The following is a 12,716-nucleotide window of genomic DNA, read 5'->3' as shown; positions in this document are numbered from 1 at the left end:
CAGGAAGATCGAGACCGTGAAGAGACGGAGCAACTGTACCGCGCTAACAACGTACGAATGTTCTGTGAGAAATTAAACCGTTAACGTGAGGGCCACGTGCCGCAGCCCGGTATGTATAAGGACATAAATGGGAACCTTCTTACGAACGAGCGTGAGGTGATCCAACAGTGGCGGTAGCACTACGAAGAGCACTTGAAAGGCGATGTGGCAGACAACGGTGGCAGTATGGTAATGAAACTGGGAGCACGCGTGCAGGACATACGTCTTCCGGCTCCGGGTCTCCAGGAAATCCAGGAGGATATCGGCCGGCTGAAAAACAACAAAGCCCCTGGGGTTGACCAACTACCAGGAGAGCTGTTTAAACACGGTTGTGAGGCACTGGCTAGAGCGCTGAACTGGGTGATTACCAAGGTTTGGGAGGATGAGGTTCTGCCGCAAGAGTGGATGGGAGGTGTCGTATGTCCCATGTACAAAAAGGGCAATAAGCTGGATTGTAGCAACTACCGCGCAATCACATTGCTGGACGCCGTCTGTAACTGTCATAACAATGATCTTGAAAGTTCCCAAACCGGCACTATGGCCACTAGATGATCAATTCGAAAACGATACTGTCTTTAGTGATTTCTTGACAAAAAGTCATTAGTGATTATTGATAATATTCTTACAAGTCTCAGGTGCCAGTCAGACAAACGATTTCTTACACTATTCAACCTACCTACAGCGTTGATACACCTATGCTTGGCGTATTGTAGAGCTCCATTATCGTCGGTCTTGGGCGATGTTCCTCCAGTATCCCCGAACGTTCAGGGTCCCCTGGTCCAATTCCACCGCGTGTAGCCAGCGTTTTCGCTATTCTTTCTTCCAACATTCGCATTAAGTGACCAGCCCTGAAGTCTGCCGTATTTTATACGATTCATAATATTTTCTTCTTTGTATACACACCATTTTCTAGTTTTCCTCCGAGTATTGTACGCAGCACTTTTCGCTCGAATACCCCGAAAGCTCTCCGGTCCGCCTCTTCTAATGTCCATGCTTCATGTCCATAAAGGGCCACTGGTAGAATCAGAGTTTTGTATCGAGCAAATTTCGTTTCCGTCTGCATGTTGCGGGACCTAAGCTGGTTACGTAGTCCGTAAAAAGCCCTAGTCGCAGCAGCAATACGTCTTTTCATTTCAAAGGAAACGTCAAACAAATAAAACTAAACAAATTCTTCAACTACTTCCCCATCAAGCACTACCTCAGCACCAACACCACTAGGTCTTCCTCTATCATTTCTTTTCACTGAATCGTACGCTGCTTTGAAATCAATGAACAGATGGTGAGTCTGCTAGTTGTACTCCCGGAAATTATCAAGGATCATTCGCAGGCTAAACATCTGATCCGTCGTTGATCGGCCCTCACGAAAACCCGCCTGGTATTCGCCGACGAAGGACTCCTCAAGCGGTCTCAGTCTGTTAAACAGGACACGCTACAGGATTTTGTACGCCGAGTTCAGAAGGGTGATCCCTCTGTAATTGGCACCTCTGGTCTGTGCTCTTTCTTATAGATTGGGTATATGAGGCCATCCAACCAGCCGGCAAGCAGTTCTTCATCCTCCCATATTTTCTAGATAATGTGGTGGATTGATTGATGCAGCTGCTCACTTCCGTGTTTGAAAAGCTCCACCGGGATCTCGATCTTCCAAGCAGCTTTACTGTTTTTCTGCTCGTTTAGACCCTTCTTAACCTCGTCCAGTGTTGGTGGTTCCACAGCTTGACCGTCGCCGACTATGTCCATCCTGCTCTTCAATACTACTTTATTTTCACCGTTCAACAAATCTTCGAAATCCTCCTTCCGCAGCCAGGTGTCTTGTCTGTCAGCCAATTCCCCTCTCGGTCATTGCACAGGCGCAGTCTTATGCCGCGCGCCATTGACAGTTGCGTAAAACCAGTGGTGTAGCCAGAAAATTGGTCTGGGGAGGGTTTTCCGAAGATATTTTTTTTCGAAAAAAAAAATTTCTTCCTAAAATTTTGTCTTTGGGGGTGGGTTTTATACCCAAAACCACCCCCGTGGCTACGCCTCTGCGTAAAACCTCCGCCTATCGCTTCTATCCATATTCTCCTGCGCTTCAGCTATCACACTCCCTTCGTGTTACCTTTTTTGCGGTGGATTCGTTTCTCTTCTGCCCTCTTGCTACACTGTACCGCTCTCTGTTGGAAGGGAGCGGGCCATTTGGCATAAAGTCATTTGGTATAACGCCATTTGGCATAAGGTCATTTAGCATAAAGGCCATTTGGCATAACGGTCATTTGGCATAACGGACATTTGGCATAATTTGTCTTGCGTGTCTAAATGGTGTCTAAGTGGTGCGGGAAACACCCCGGAATAGTAAATATAACACCCGTCGATAACATTATTAAAAAGACATTAACATCTCGTGGAAAGAATGCATTTGCAATGCAAGTAGGCGCATGCCCGGATGAGAGCAGTGGTGGATGTAATCCCCTCTTTAAAAGTAGGCGTATGGCCGGAATATGGCAATGAAGGATATGATACCTTCTTTAAAAGTAGGCGTGTGGCCGTATTAGGGGAATAAAGGATGTGATCTCACAGATAACAGATATTGAGGCTGGCATTCGATACGTGTGTAAACATCCGCAACCGTTAATTCAAATGTATTTTAATCGCGTTTGGCAATTGATTGGAGATGGCGCAAGGATCATTGTTATTGAAAACGCAGCCCCTAGGCGGCTGTCAAATGCATTGGCTGCAATCGACGGTTATTATTCAGCTGCGTCCATATGTACTGCCGTAATCAGATGAGTAGGTGGCAGTAGATGGCCAACGTTTATCAATTTAAAAGTTTACACATGATTTTCAATAAAATGTGTTTTAGCCTAAATATCTGTTATTTGTGGTGATCCCTTCTTTAAAAGTAGGTGCTTGCCCGGATTATGGCAATGCAGGATATGATCTCTTCTTTTAAAGTATGCGCTTTTCCGGATTAAAGTCATGGTGGAAGCGATCCCTTCTTTAAAGGTAGGCGCTTGCATGGATTATGGCAATGGATGATGTTCTTCTTCTTCTTCTTCTTCTTGGCATTACATTTCCACACTGGGACAGAGCCGCCTCGCAGCTTAGTGTTCATTAAGCACTTCCACAGTTATTAACTGCGAGGTTTCTAAGCCAAGTTACCATTTTTGCATTCGTATATCATGAGGCTAACACAATGATACTTTTATGCCCAGGGAAGTCGAGACAATTTCCAATCCGAAAATTGCCTAGACCGGCACCGGGAATCGAACCCAGCCACCCTCAGCATGGTCTTGCTTTGTAGCCGCGCGTCTTACCGCACGGCTAAGGAGGGCCCACATGGCAATGGATGATGTGATTCCTTCTTTTAAAGTAGGCCCTTGTCCGGATTATTATAATGGTGGATGTGATTCCTTCTTTAAGAGAAAGCGCTTGCCCGGATTGAGGCAACGGTGGAAGTGATCCCTTCTTTAAAAGTAGGCGCATGCTCTGATTAAGCCATGGTGGGTGCGATCCCTTCTTTCAAAGTAGGCGCTTGCATGGATTATGACAATGGAGGGTGTGATCCCTTCTTTAAAAGAAGGCGCTTCCCCGGATTGAGGCAATGGTGGGTGTGATTCCTTCTTTAAAAGAAGGTGCTCGCCCGGATTGAGGCAATGGTGGATGTAATCCCTTCTCTAAAAATAGGTGCTTGCACGGATTATGGCAATAAAGGATTTGATTTGTTCTTTAAAAGTTGGCGCCTGTCCGGATTGAAGCAATGGTGGATGTAATCCCTTCTTTAAAAGTAGGTGTGTGGCCTGAATTGTGGCAGTGCAATGGTGTATGTGATCCCTTCTTTAAAAGTATGCCCTGCCCGGAATATGGCAATGGTAGATGTGACTCCTTCTTTATAAGCAGGCTCTTGTCGGGAATAAATCAATGGTAGATGTGATCTCTTCCCCGAAAAGCACAGTTCAGATTGATTTGGTTACAATAACTCATATGTGACTTGATTGGTTTTAGTAACTCGTCTACGACAAGTGTGTTGCTTGAGTTTTTAAAGCTAGGCGTTTGCTCGTATTAAGGCAATGGAGGATTTGATCCGGTCTTAAGGCGCATGCCCGGATTGAAGCAATGGTGGATGTAATCCCTACTTTAAAAGTAGGCATGTGGCCGGAATAAGTTAATGATGGATGTGATCCCTCTCTCGGAAGTAATTCTGAAGTTTTGTTATTTTGTTCCTCCCGAACATGTCTACCATCAGTCTAAATTTATCAGAAAACAGCCTCGACCTACTTTATCTACGCTAAACATTACATGAAATATCCCTTTCGCTTTCACAGTTGAGCGATTCCAAGCAACAGCATCAAAATTTAAGAAAATTTTTAATTCATGATTTTCTATTGAGTTGAAACTTTGCACAGTTTTTCAATTTCATCTAAATCGTCATTTTTCGATATCAAATCTTCATATTGAGTCACGACTAACTTTTCAAAAGGGTGTATGTGAAAATGGTTCAAAATATTTAAAAGCTGCACAGCAAAACGGAATGTTCGATTGTTATGATTTTTTCAGCAAAGTTAGACAACTAAATGGTGATTCTTAAGAAAATGTGCACAGTAAAAAAAAATTTTTGCCTTTAAAATATCATTTTGTCACAAAACTCAAATATCTCAAAACCCTATCTTTTTTTCGAACGTAATTTTTTTAGGAAAACGGTCCATTATATTAGCTATCTACCATAAAAATTTGGTGATGGTAAACTAATAAACAAAAAAGTTATGACATTTCAAACATTTCACAATTGGCACAGATAGTAAACAAAAAAAAAGTTTCCGTTTATTTTTTTTTCAAGAATCACAGATTGATGCTGATTTTATTGTTAAGGGCCTTGCGTGAGTTAAACAAGTTGTTTGTATGATATTCCGTATTTATGTATTCATCGATATTATGTATATTATATGTATAAATAAATAAAAATGAATTAATATTATCCTAAGTATTAAATTAAATGTGGCAGTTACACAATGTTGTTATAGAAACTCTAAGAGTTTTGGGTTTGAATTTTGGTATGGGTTATGATATCATGAAAACAGTGTATTAATACTTATTTTTTATTTATTTTTATTCAAATTTTGTAAAATATCGAACACTTTTGAATTATTATCAGCACAGTTTGAGTATAGTTTTGCTTTAATTTTATTTTCCGACAATGGAATGAAACAGTGAAATTTTTGGGTTCCTTGGATCGTTTTCGCGTTATTAAATTGCTCGCTGAGCTCTGAAGCCTTTATTTCGTACTCTTCAGTAGTAGTAAAACAAAATGATAATTTGGTTAAATCTTTTCTTTTCTACGATTTGCCCAATCAAAAGTTCTTTCGCAGTTTTAATTGGATGCTCACTTTCTTTGGCTAAACTTGCTCTTGTGGCCATGCGCTTTATTGTTCCTCCAATAGCATCACAAGGACCTTTGCCATGTGATGTAGCAAAAATGCCATTCTGCATCAATTCCGTACATTGATTTAAATTGACATAGGCTCGAAAAATTCTTACGATTTTTGTACTGCGACGCTGCTCCATCAGACATGAAATATATCTTTTGACTTCTTTATGCTTATCAACGCGTAAAAAGTTAATCATTTTTCAATGAACAAGTTTACGGATACTGAATCGTGTCTTAAATCTTCGGAAATTATAATAAAACTTAAGTGTTCAATTTGCGTACTTCCATTAAAATAAATAACGAATGGATGAATTGTAGCTTGTTGTACGTTCCAGTGATGGGACTGCACTTCATCTTGCAATACAAAGCTGTAATTTTCAGCAAAATCACAAATGACTAAAAATTCACCATTTTGTAATGTATTTTTCGTATTTTTTAAAAAGCTGGATTGTTCTGTTTTAATGAAATCGTGAGGGATTAAACTTTCTAATTTCAAGCAAAAATATGACACAAACTCATCTACAGGTTTTACAATAGTTTCTATGTCACACCTATCCGTGGTCACCCATTGCTCAAGTGATAACTGATCAATATATTTTTCTTCAAACTCAGCGAATAAAGTATTTTCCAATGATGAAGAATCTGGACAATCCGAACAAGATCGTAGATAGCAATTTGATGTTGTATTTTCACACAAAAGACTACCAGTTAACATTTTAATATCCTTTGTTAAATTGATTCTTTTCAAACTATGTAAAATAAGATTAATATTCTCATGGGTTGTGCACACACACACATTATGTGTTCCTGAATTGGAAAGAAGCTTACATTGCCTTGGCCGAAGGCTTGCAAATGAGGAAAACCTATTTTAATATTATCGTGAATTTCCTTGAAGCGTGTGTACGCTTCTTTCAAAATCGTCATCATTAATCGTTTTTGGATTGCTTGACGCTTTCCATCTTTTTACTGATACATAATCTTTTGACCAGGCATAGCTCGACTTACTTCATCATCTTCAAAATATTGAACTACTATTTCTTTTGTCTCATCTGTTAATGCAGTACTAGACCTAGTATTTTTGGTTGAAAGACAGTTATTCTTCAATTGTTTTGCCTCTTTTACTGTATTTCTATTGGTTTTGAACTCATCAATGGCATCCTGAATAGACCACGAACTTGGCAGCATCGACAAAATCAATAATTTTCTTTCCTTGTCGTGGCTGCATTCGAGAACCTTTCCTTCATATTTATAATTACCTCATCGTAGTCTGTATTTTCCACATCATCAGGTCCCTAATTTGAAGAGGTTTCTTCGTACAGCTTCGTTTATTTCACGGTATTTTTTCTCCGGGTAATAAACGTAGTCCATCTTACTCCATTTAATCGGAGTCACTTTTATCCCAGCCATGCCCTCGTTAAAGCGTTCGATGTTGACCTTTTGGATACACTCATCTTCCGATTGATTTGTTGAAACAGATTTCGCTGATGGTACGGTGGCAAGGCACTCAGCACTTAATACTTCTGGTAATTCCTCAGTTGTTGTCGATACATCTGGCAATTCCTCAGTTGCTGTCGTTTTCGAACTTCCTGCGCTCTGCTCAACCGATGATATACAGATTGCTCTTTTGTCAACGTTTAGACGGCAGGACGTGCAAATGCGTAAATTTGTATTCAATGTGGACATTGGAGCATAACCAGTCGCTTTCAGTTTATCTATGGTGCTTTCGGTGAGATTTCGTAACTCTTTTGAACACTTTTTTCCATCAAACGGCCTACAACAGTTGAGAAAGCGGCTACTCATGTTGTTCGTAATATTTCAATAAACAAAATCACTTTTAAGTTTTTACTGACTAGTTTGGTGTCATTTGCTTGACTGGAGAAAAAAATTACTATAAGATCTTTAACAACCTTAGTAGTAGTAATTTTTTTCTTTTTCGTGAAACATTGTCATGGTATGTACCTATCATGCATTTGTTGTTGTTGAAGATACCCGTTTCCTCCCGATCATAAAGTCTATTCTCTAAGAGGTATATTTTTGCAGGTAAACTATAGACGTACACGTGTATATAAATCTTTGATTTTGCAGCTTTTGTCTTAAAAATAACATTTCTGATATGTTTCTATCAACGTTATTATCAACAGGTTTCAACACTATTAAAAGAATTTTTCGCCAGTCACGTGCAATGAAAATTTTGACACTATCAATACTTTTGATCACAACACTGGATCGTGTCTAAGTTTCTTATAGATGCTATGAATAATTAAATCAAAATATCATGAAAACAACTTGTGTAAATCACGTCCCTTAACAATAAAATCTGATGATATGGAAATGCTAATATCATCTTCCAAACTTGGACGTACATGTTCATGATAGCATAAGAGGCGAAAGTATAGAATTGATAGTTCCGTTAGGATACGGCAGGCATGAAGAATGTTTTTATAGAAGTCGATTTGAAAGCGAGCGGAGGGCAATATTTGTGATGGCACATATCACACGACCTTCCTTCTGCTAAGCTCCCGTATGAAGGGGGAGGGAAGAATATCAGTGTGGAAGCTGATATATCTCCACTGGCATCTGCATCAAACTGCAATTCTCGAAATAACTTACACAGAAAAAAAATTTTTTTTTACTAAATGTGAAAATTGTGAAATGTTTGAAATGTCATAACTTTTTTGTTTATTAGTTTACCATCACCAATTTTTTATGGTAGATAGCTAATATAATGGACCGTTTTCCTAAAAAATTACGTTCGAAAAAGATAGGGTTTTGAGATATTTGAGTTTTTGTGACAAAAATGATATTTTTGAAGGCAAAAAAAAATTTTTTTTACTGTGCACATTTTCTTAAGAATCACCATTTAGTTGTCTAACTTTGCTGAAAAAATCATAACAATCGAACATTCCGTTTTTGCTGTGCAGCTTTTTAAATTTTTTTGAACCATTTTCACATACACCCTTTTGAAAAGTTAGTCGTGACTCAATATGAAGATTTGATATAGAAAAATGACGATTTAGATGAAATTGAAAAACTGTGCAGAGTTTCAAATATTTTCGAAATGGTCGCTCAGGATCGACTGACATGCCCCCGTGGAATGCCTCAAATAATACTACTTGTGGGTAGTTTTCAGAAAGATTGAACACTTCAAAGAGGACGTCAGCTATTGTAAATAAAGGATCTATAATCCTTAAGTTTTCATGCCAATAGGATTCAATGCTATTAGTAGTTGAAATATTATTTACTCCATAGAATGATAAAAATGATAATTTAACTTTTAGTTGAGTGCTTATTGAGAAAAAAATACATGCATGTTTAATGAAAGTGTTAAACTCTAAAGATCTCGGATCCATTAGCAAAGTAAGCGAGCATTGATTTAAAGCAAGATGCATGTAACAATAAAGTTCAGCAATAAAAAAATGCGTAAAACCATTTTTAATTTCGAATTCGATATTAACCTCAAGCGTGTTGAGCAGGTCTTGGCTGAAAACATTTCCAAATTTCATACCAATGTTCATCTGTTCCGCGCCATTAAACCCTCGCGCTGAACTCCCGCGCGACTCATCTCACGGTGTCTCCCCCTGTAAAAAGCCACTAATTTCCCGACCATCATTGAAACCATTCTTGCACTTCGCAAACACTCATAAAAGTGAAATTGCGCAAAATCGCACTCACTCGTAAGCCACACCACTTGTGAAGTTGGTGAATGGGGGCTGAACATTGCATTTCCCCTTGGATCACTCCAGCAGTGCTTTCCACCGCCGCGTGTTTCACCCACTCACCTATCAAGTTCCACCAACAGATGAGCCCGAAAAAAAAAAGTTAAAATCCCACTGAAAATCCCCATTTCATTCGCGCTCACCATGAATGAAGTGCTTTTCGGTGGTGTACCCCGAATTATCCCCAAAGCTGCAGCGGCATCAGAAGCAGCCAGCACGAGAGGGCCATAAATTTTGCCCTACCGTAGTTCCGCGCGCGCTCTTGACAGAAATGGCAAAAATTCGTTTCCGGTATTGTTCATATAAAACAAAAATTATTTCGAGTTCGGTGGGTCCGGGGTGGTAATGAGTGCGGTATCGGCAGACGCCGCGCCGCGCCACCAATTGTGACTTTAGGTTCGGAAGGATTTTTTTATGTTCTGGTGTTGTTCAGATGGCCGGATTCCGTTCGTCCTCGGCGGGCACCTCGGTCCGATGCTACGACTTATTGGTCGTAAACGAGACGATGATTTACGGCATTGTTGGCGGATCTGTAAATGTGGCCCAGCTAATTAAAGCATGGTGGCATGCGACTTGGTTGACCAAGCATGGCTTCGTTAATAAAAATGCTCTGGAGTTAAGAATTTTGTTACAATTTGGACAAATTGCTTTATTGACACAATCCGCTGTTTTGTTCCCAGTCGCCCCAGATGCTACTAGAAGTTTGTCTGAAAGCTTTTACATAATATTCTTTCGCCACCCTATCTCTCAAGAATTTTTTTTTTCAGAAGTTTTTCCAAGATTTCATGCCAAATGTGTTGCTATAAATTTAGCAAATCTACCTATTTGTTTGTTCATATGTTCTTGAAAAATACTTATCATTGTTTACTTATTTTGACTATATGTATTTGCTTTCGGAATCCCTAGAAGATCATCCATAATTCATCAAGGAGTTCTTTCACAATATTTCATCAAATTCGACTACATTTTTCAGAGATTTGTTTTGATTTGTAGATGGAAAAATTGGTTTCTATAAGTTTCTGATGAATGTATTGAAACGTATACCTCGAAGTAGTTTCACGGAATAAATTCGGAAGCTTTCAAAAACAGTTTTCCAAGATTGCTGAAGTAACGTACGAATTACTTCAAGTACCGATAGTGATGAACTTATAAAATCATAAAAAATCACTTTAATAAAGATTTAAAAAAAATCAGGTACCAATAAACTGTGTTCCCAGACGATCAACTATATTCATCAGAAGACTTCAAAATTTACCAAGAAACATCGTTTGAAAGCTTCTGAACATTGGAGCTTCTGAATAAATACTTGCTGGTTGATTATCCAAATAATTATTGGAAGAATCCTTATAGAATTTTTGGAATTAATAAACCAGATAGCACTGACTTTAGACATTGCTTTATATATCCTGAGCTCGGGTTAGCTCTTGTATATTGTCCTGAACCCTTTATAGGTTAACGGGAATTTATCAAGAGCTACATGAATTTTAATAAAAATCATTTTTAAATTTGAATATTGATTACTATCAATTTATTGTAGAAAAGCTATACTGATGCTGTATTACTCATAATTTGTTTTGAATGTTCTGGTAATCGACTCATTGAATCGGCAAAACTTTTTTTTAGATGTTCCCAGCATGAATTCAGAGTGAATTCCCTCCCGCTGGGTGATACGACAAAAAATGCACTCTTTGGAGTTCGATTCGATGTGTGCATTCATTCGACAAAAATTACCAAACCAAAATTATTTGCACTCAACCACGCCATTTGATGCACCATTTTGTGGGTTGTTTGTCCACCAGCCGTGATATCGTCAATAGCAAAAAATAGGAATTCAGAGAAACAATTAAAATTAAAATCAAATAACCGAACTGTCGTTTCGCACCGGCGGACAAAACTTGCGCAATAAAGCAAATGGGGAAAAGGAAACTCTACTCTCTGCCGTGTGATGGCCGCTCGCTGTCCCAACATATTTGGGTTAATGTATTTTCCGGGCGTATGTACAATTTTTCATCAACAACTCTAACGTTATCTTTTTTGCCCTCTCTTCTGTCTCTCCCCACCGAACAGGGCAGCACGACAGCAGCGCCTCGGAGCGCCTACCCTGGAGCACCACCGCCCTCGCAGGCCACACTAAAGGGTGCCCAGCGACCCGCTATGACTAGTCCAGCCGGCGGAATCCCCGGTGGCCCATTCAGAGGAACAGGAGGCTACGGTTACGCACCGACACAGCAGGCGGCCTACCGGTACTCGGCCCCGCTGGCGCAACCGGCGTATGCGACCTACACACCACACACCACTACCACGGTGAGTATCCAAAAATGCTCGAACTGCTCAATGATTGTTTGAAAATTGATTCGCTCGTTCAGGTAATGGAATGACTTAGCATAGGTCTATCGAATGCCCATTTGACAATTTCCGTGGAAAAGGTACTGAAATTTGGTCAAACCTTCTAAACCAGAACACCCAGAACCTATTACCAATTGGTTAGTGAGTCTACTTACAGTCTTGAACATGTATATCTACAGTCATCGCCTTGCAAAAACATAAAATTTGAAACCCATATGTAGTTCCATATGCATGGTTTCGATCGGTTCCAAAACTGACCCCTTTCCCGGGGGCTTCTGGAACCTGCTGGAAGAAAGGCAGTGGACAGAATCCTTTTCAGGTCGTTGGAAGTTTTTGATACTAACCATTTCTCCGTAAATCGGTTCCAAATTGTGAGCGCATTTGTAATCACAGATCGCTTTGCAGAAACCACCACAGACTACTACCGAGGCGTTAAAGATGTTGGCACAGCTATCACAACTGGCGGGGCCCTCCTTAGCCTAGCGGTAAGATGAGGGGGGTAAACAGTCAAGCGATAAATCAATTAAAAAATTGGCAGGCAATTTCAAATATTACGAAATTTTTATTGTATTTTATCGACTATAAAATGCTATGCAATCGTCTAATTTATTGAAAAGGTCTCTTCATCCAATTAAAAAAATATTTTAAGAATTGCTTCGGATACCATCGGAAATAATTCCAGTAATTCTTCTGAAATTTCCAGCGAAAATCCCCTCCACAAATCCAGGACAAAATTTTAAGAATTTACTTGGGAGTTCCCAAGTATTGTTTCGGAATTTAGTCTAAGGATTCTTCCAGAAAATCCTCTGGACATTACTTCGAAGTTAAATCCAGCAATTTCTTTGGAGATTCCCCAAAATATTCTTTTGTAAATTCAAAGAAGCAATTCTGAGAAAATTCCGAAAATTCGAATTCTTTTAGAAATTTCTTCAGAGATTATTTTAGAAATAGCTGTGGAATTTTAGGAAGTCCTTTTAAATTCCTTTGATTTTTTTCGGAAATACCTAAGAAACTTCCTCCAGGAAATCCTTTGCAAATCGTTTGAATCTTTGTTTACAAAAGCAGATAAGTCGTTTTGAAAATTTTGTCTTGAATTTATAGTATTCCCCCTGTAGTTCATTTGGATATTTCTCCCAGGATTCTTTCCTTAAACCTCCCGAAAGGCCTTTCAGAAACTCCAATTTTCAAATTTCCAAATTACAAGCAGGAATTATTTC

The 12,716-nt window shown here is 39.3% G+C and overlaps 1 protein-coding gene across 12 annotated transcripts in view; it reads left to right on the top strand.

Annotated features, from left to right (window-relative positions):
- The window catches only part of LOC134210832 (protein alan shepard), an 879,934-nt gene that overhangs the window by 598,859 nt on the left and 268,359 nt on the right, over positions 1-12,716 (top strand). For all 12 annotated transcript variants that reach the window (XM_062687157.1, XM_062687155.1, XM_062687153.1 and 9 more), the window contains one exon: positions 11,221-11,457. In XM_062687157.1, the coding sequence (XP_062543141.1) occupies positions 11,221-11,457 (237 nt within the window). The remainder of the gene's footprint in view (positions 1-11,220; positions 11,458-12,716) is intronic.

This window comes from Armigeres subalbatus, chromosome 2 (assembly GCF_024139115.2).
Source record: "Armigeres subalbatus isolate Guangzhou_Male chromosome 2, GZ_Asu_2, whole genome shotgun sequence".
Classification (NCBI taxonomy): domain Eukaryota; kingdom Metazoa; phylum Arthropoda; class Insecta; order Diptera; family Culicidae; genus Armigeres; species Armigeres subalbatus.
Note: the sequence above shows the minus strand (reverse complement) of the source record. Positions and strands in the feature narration are given on the sequence as shown.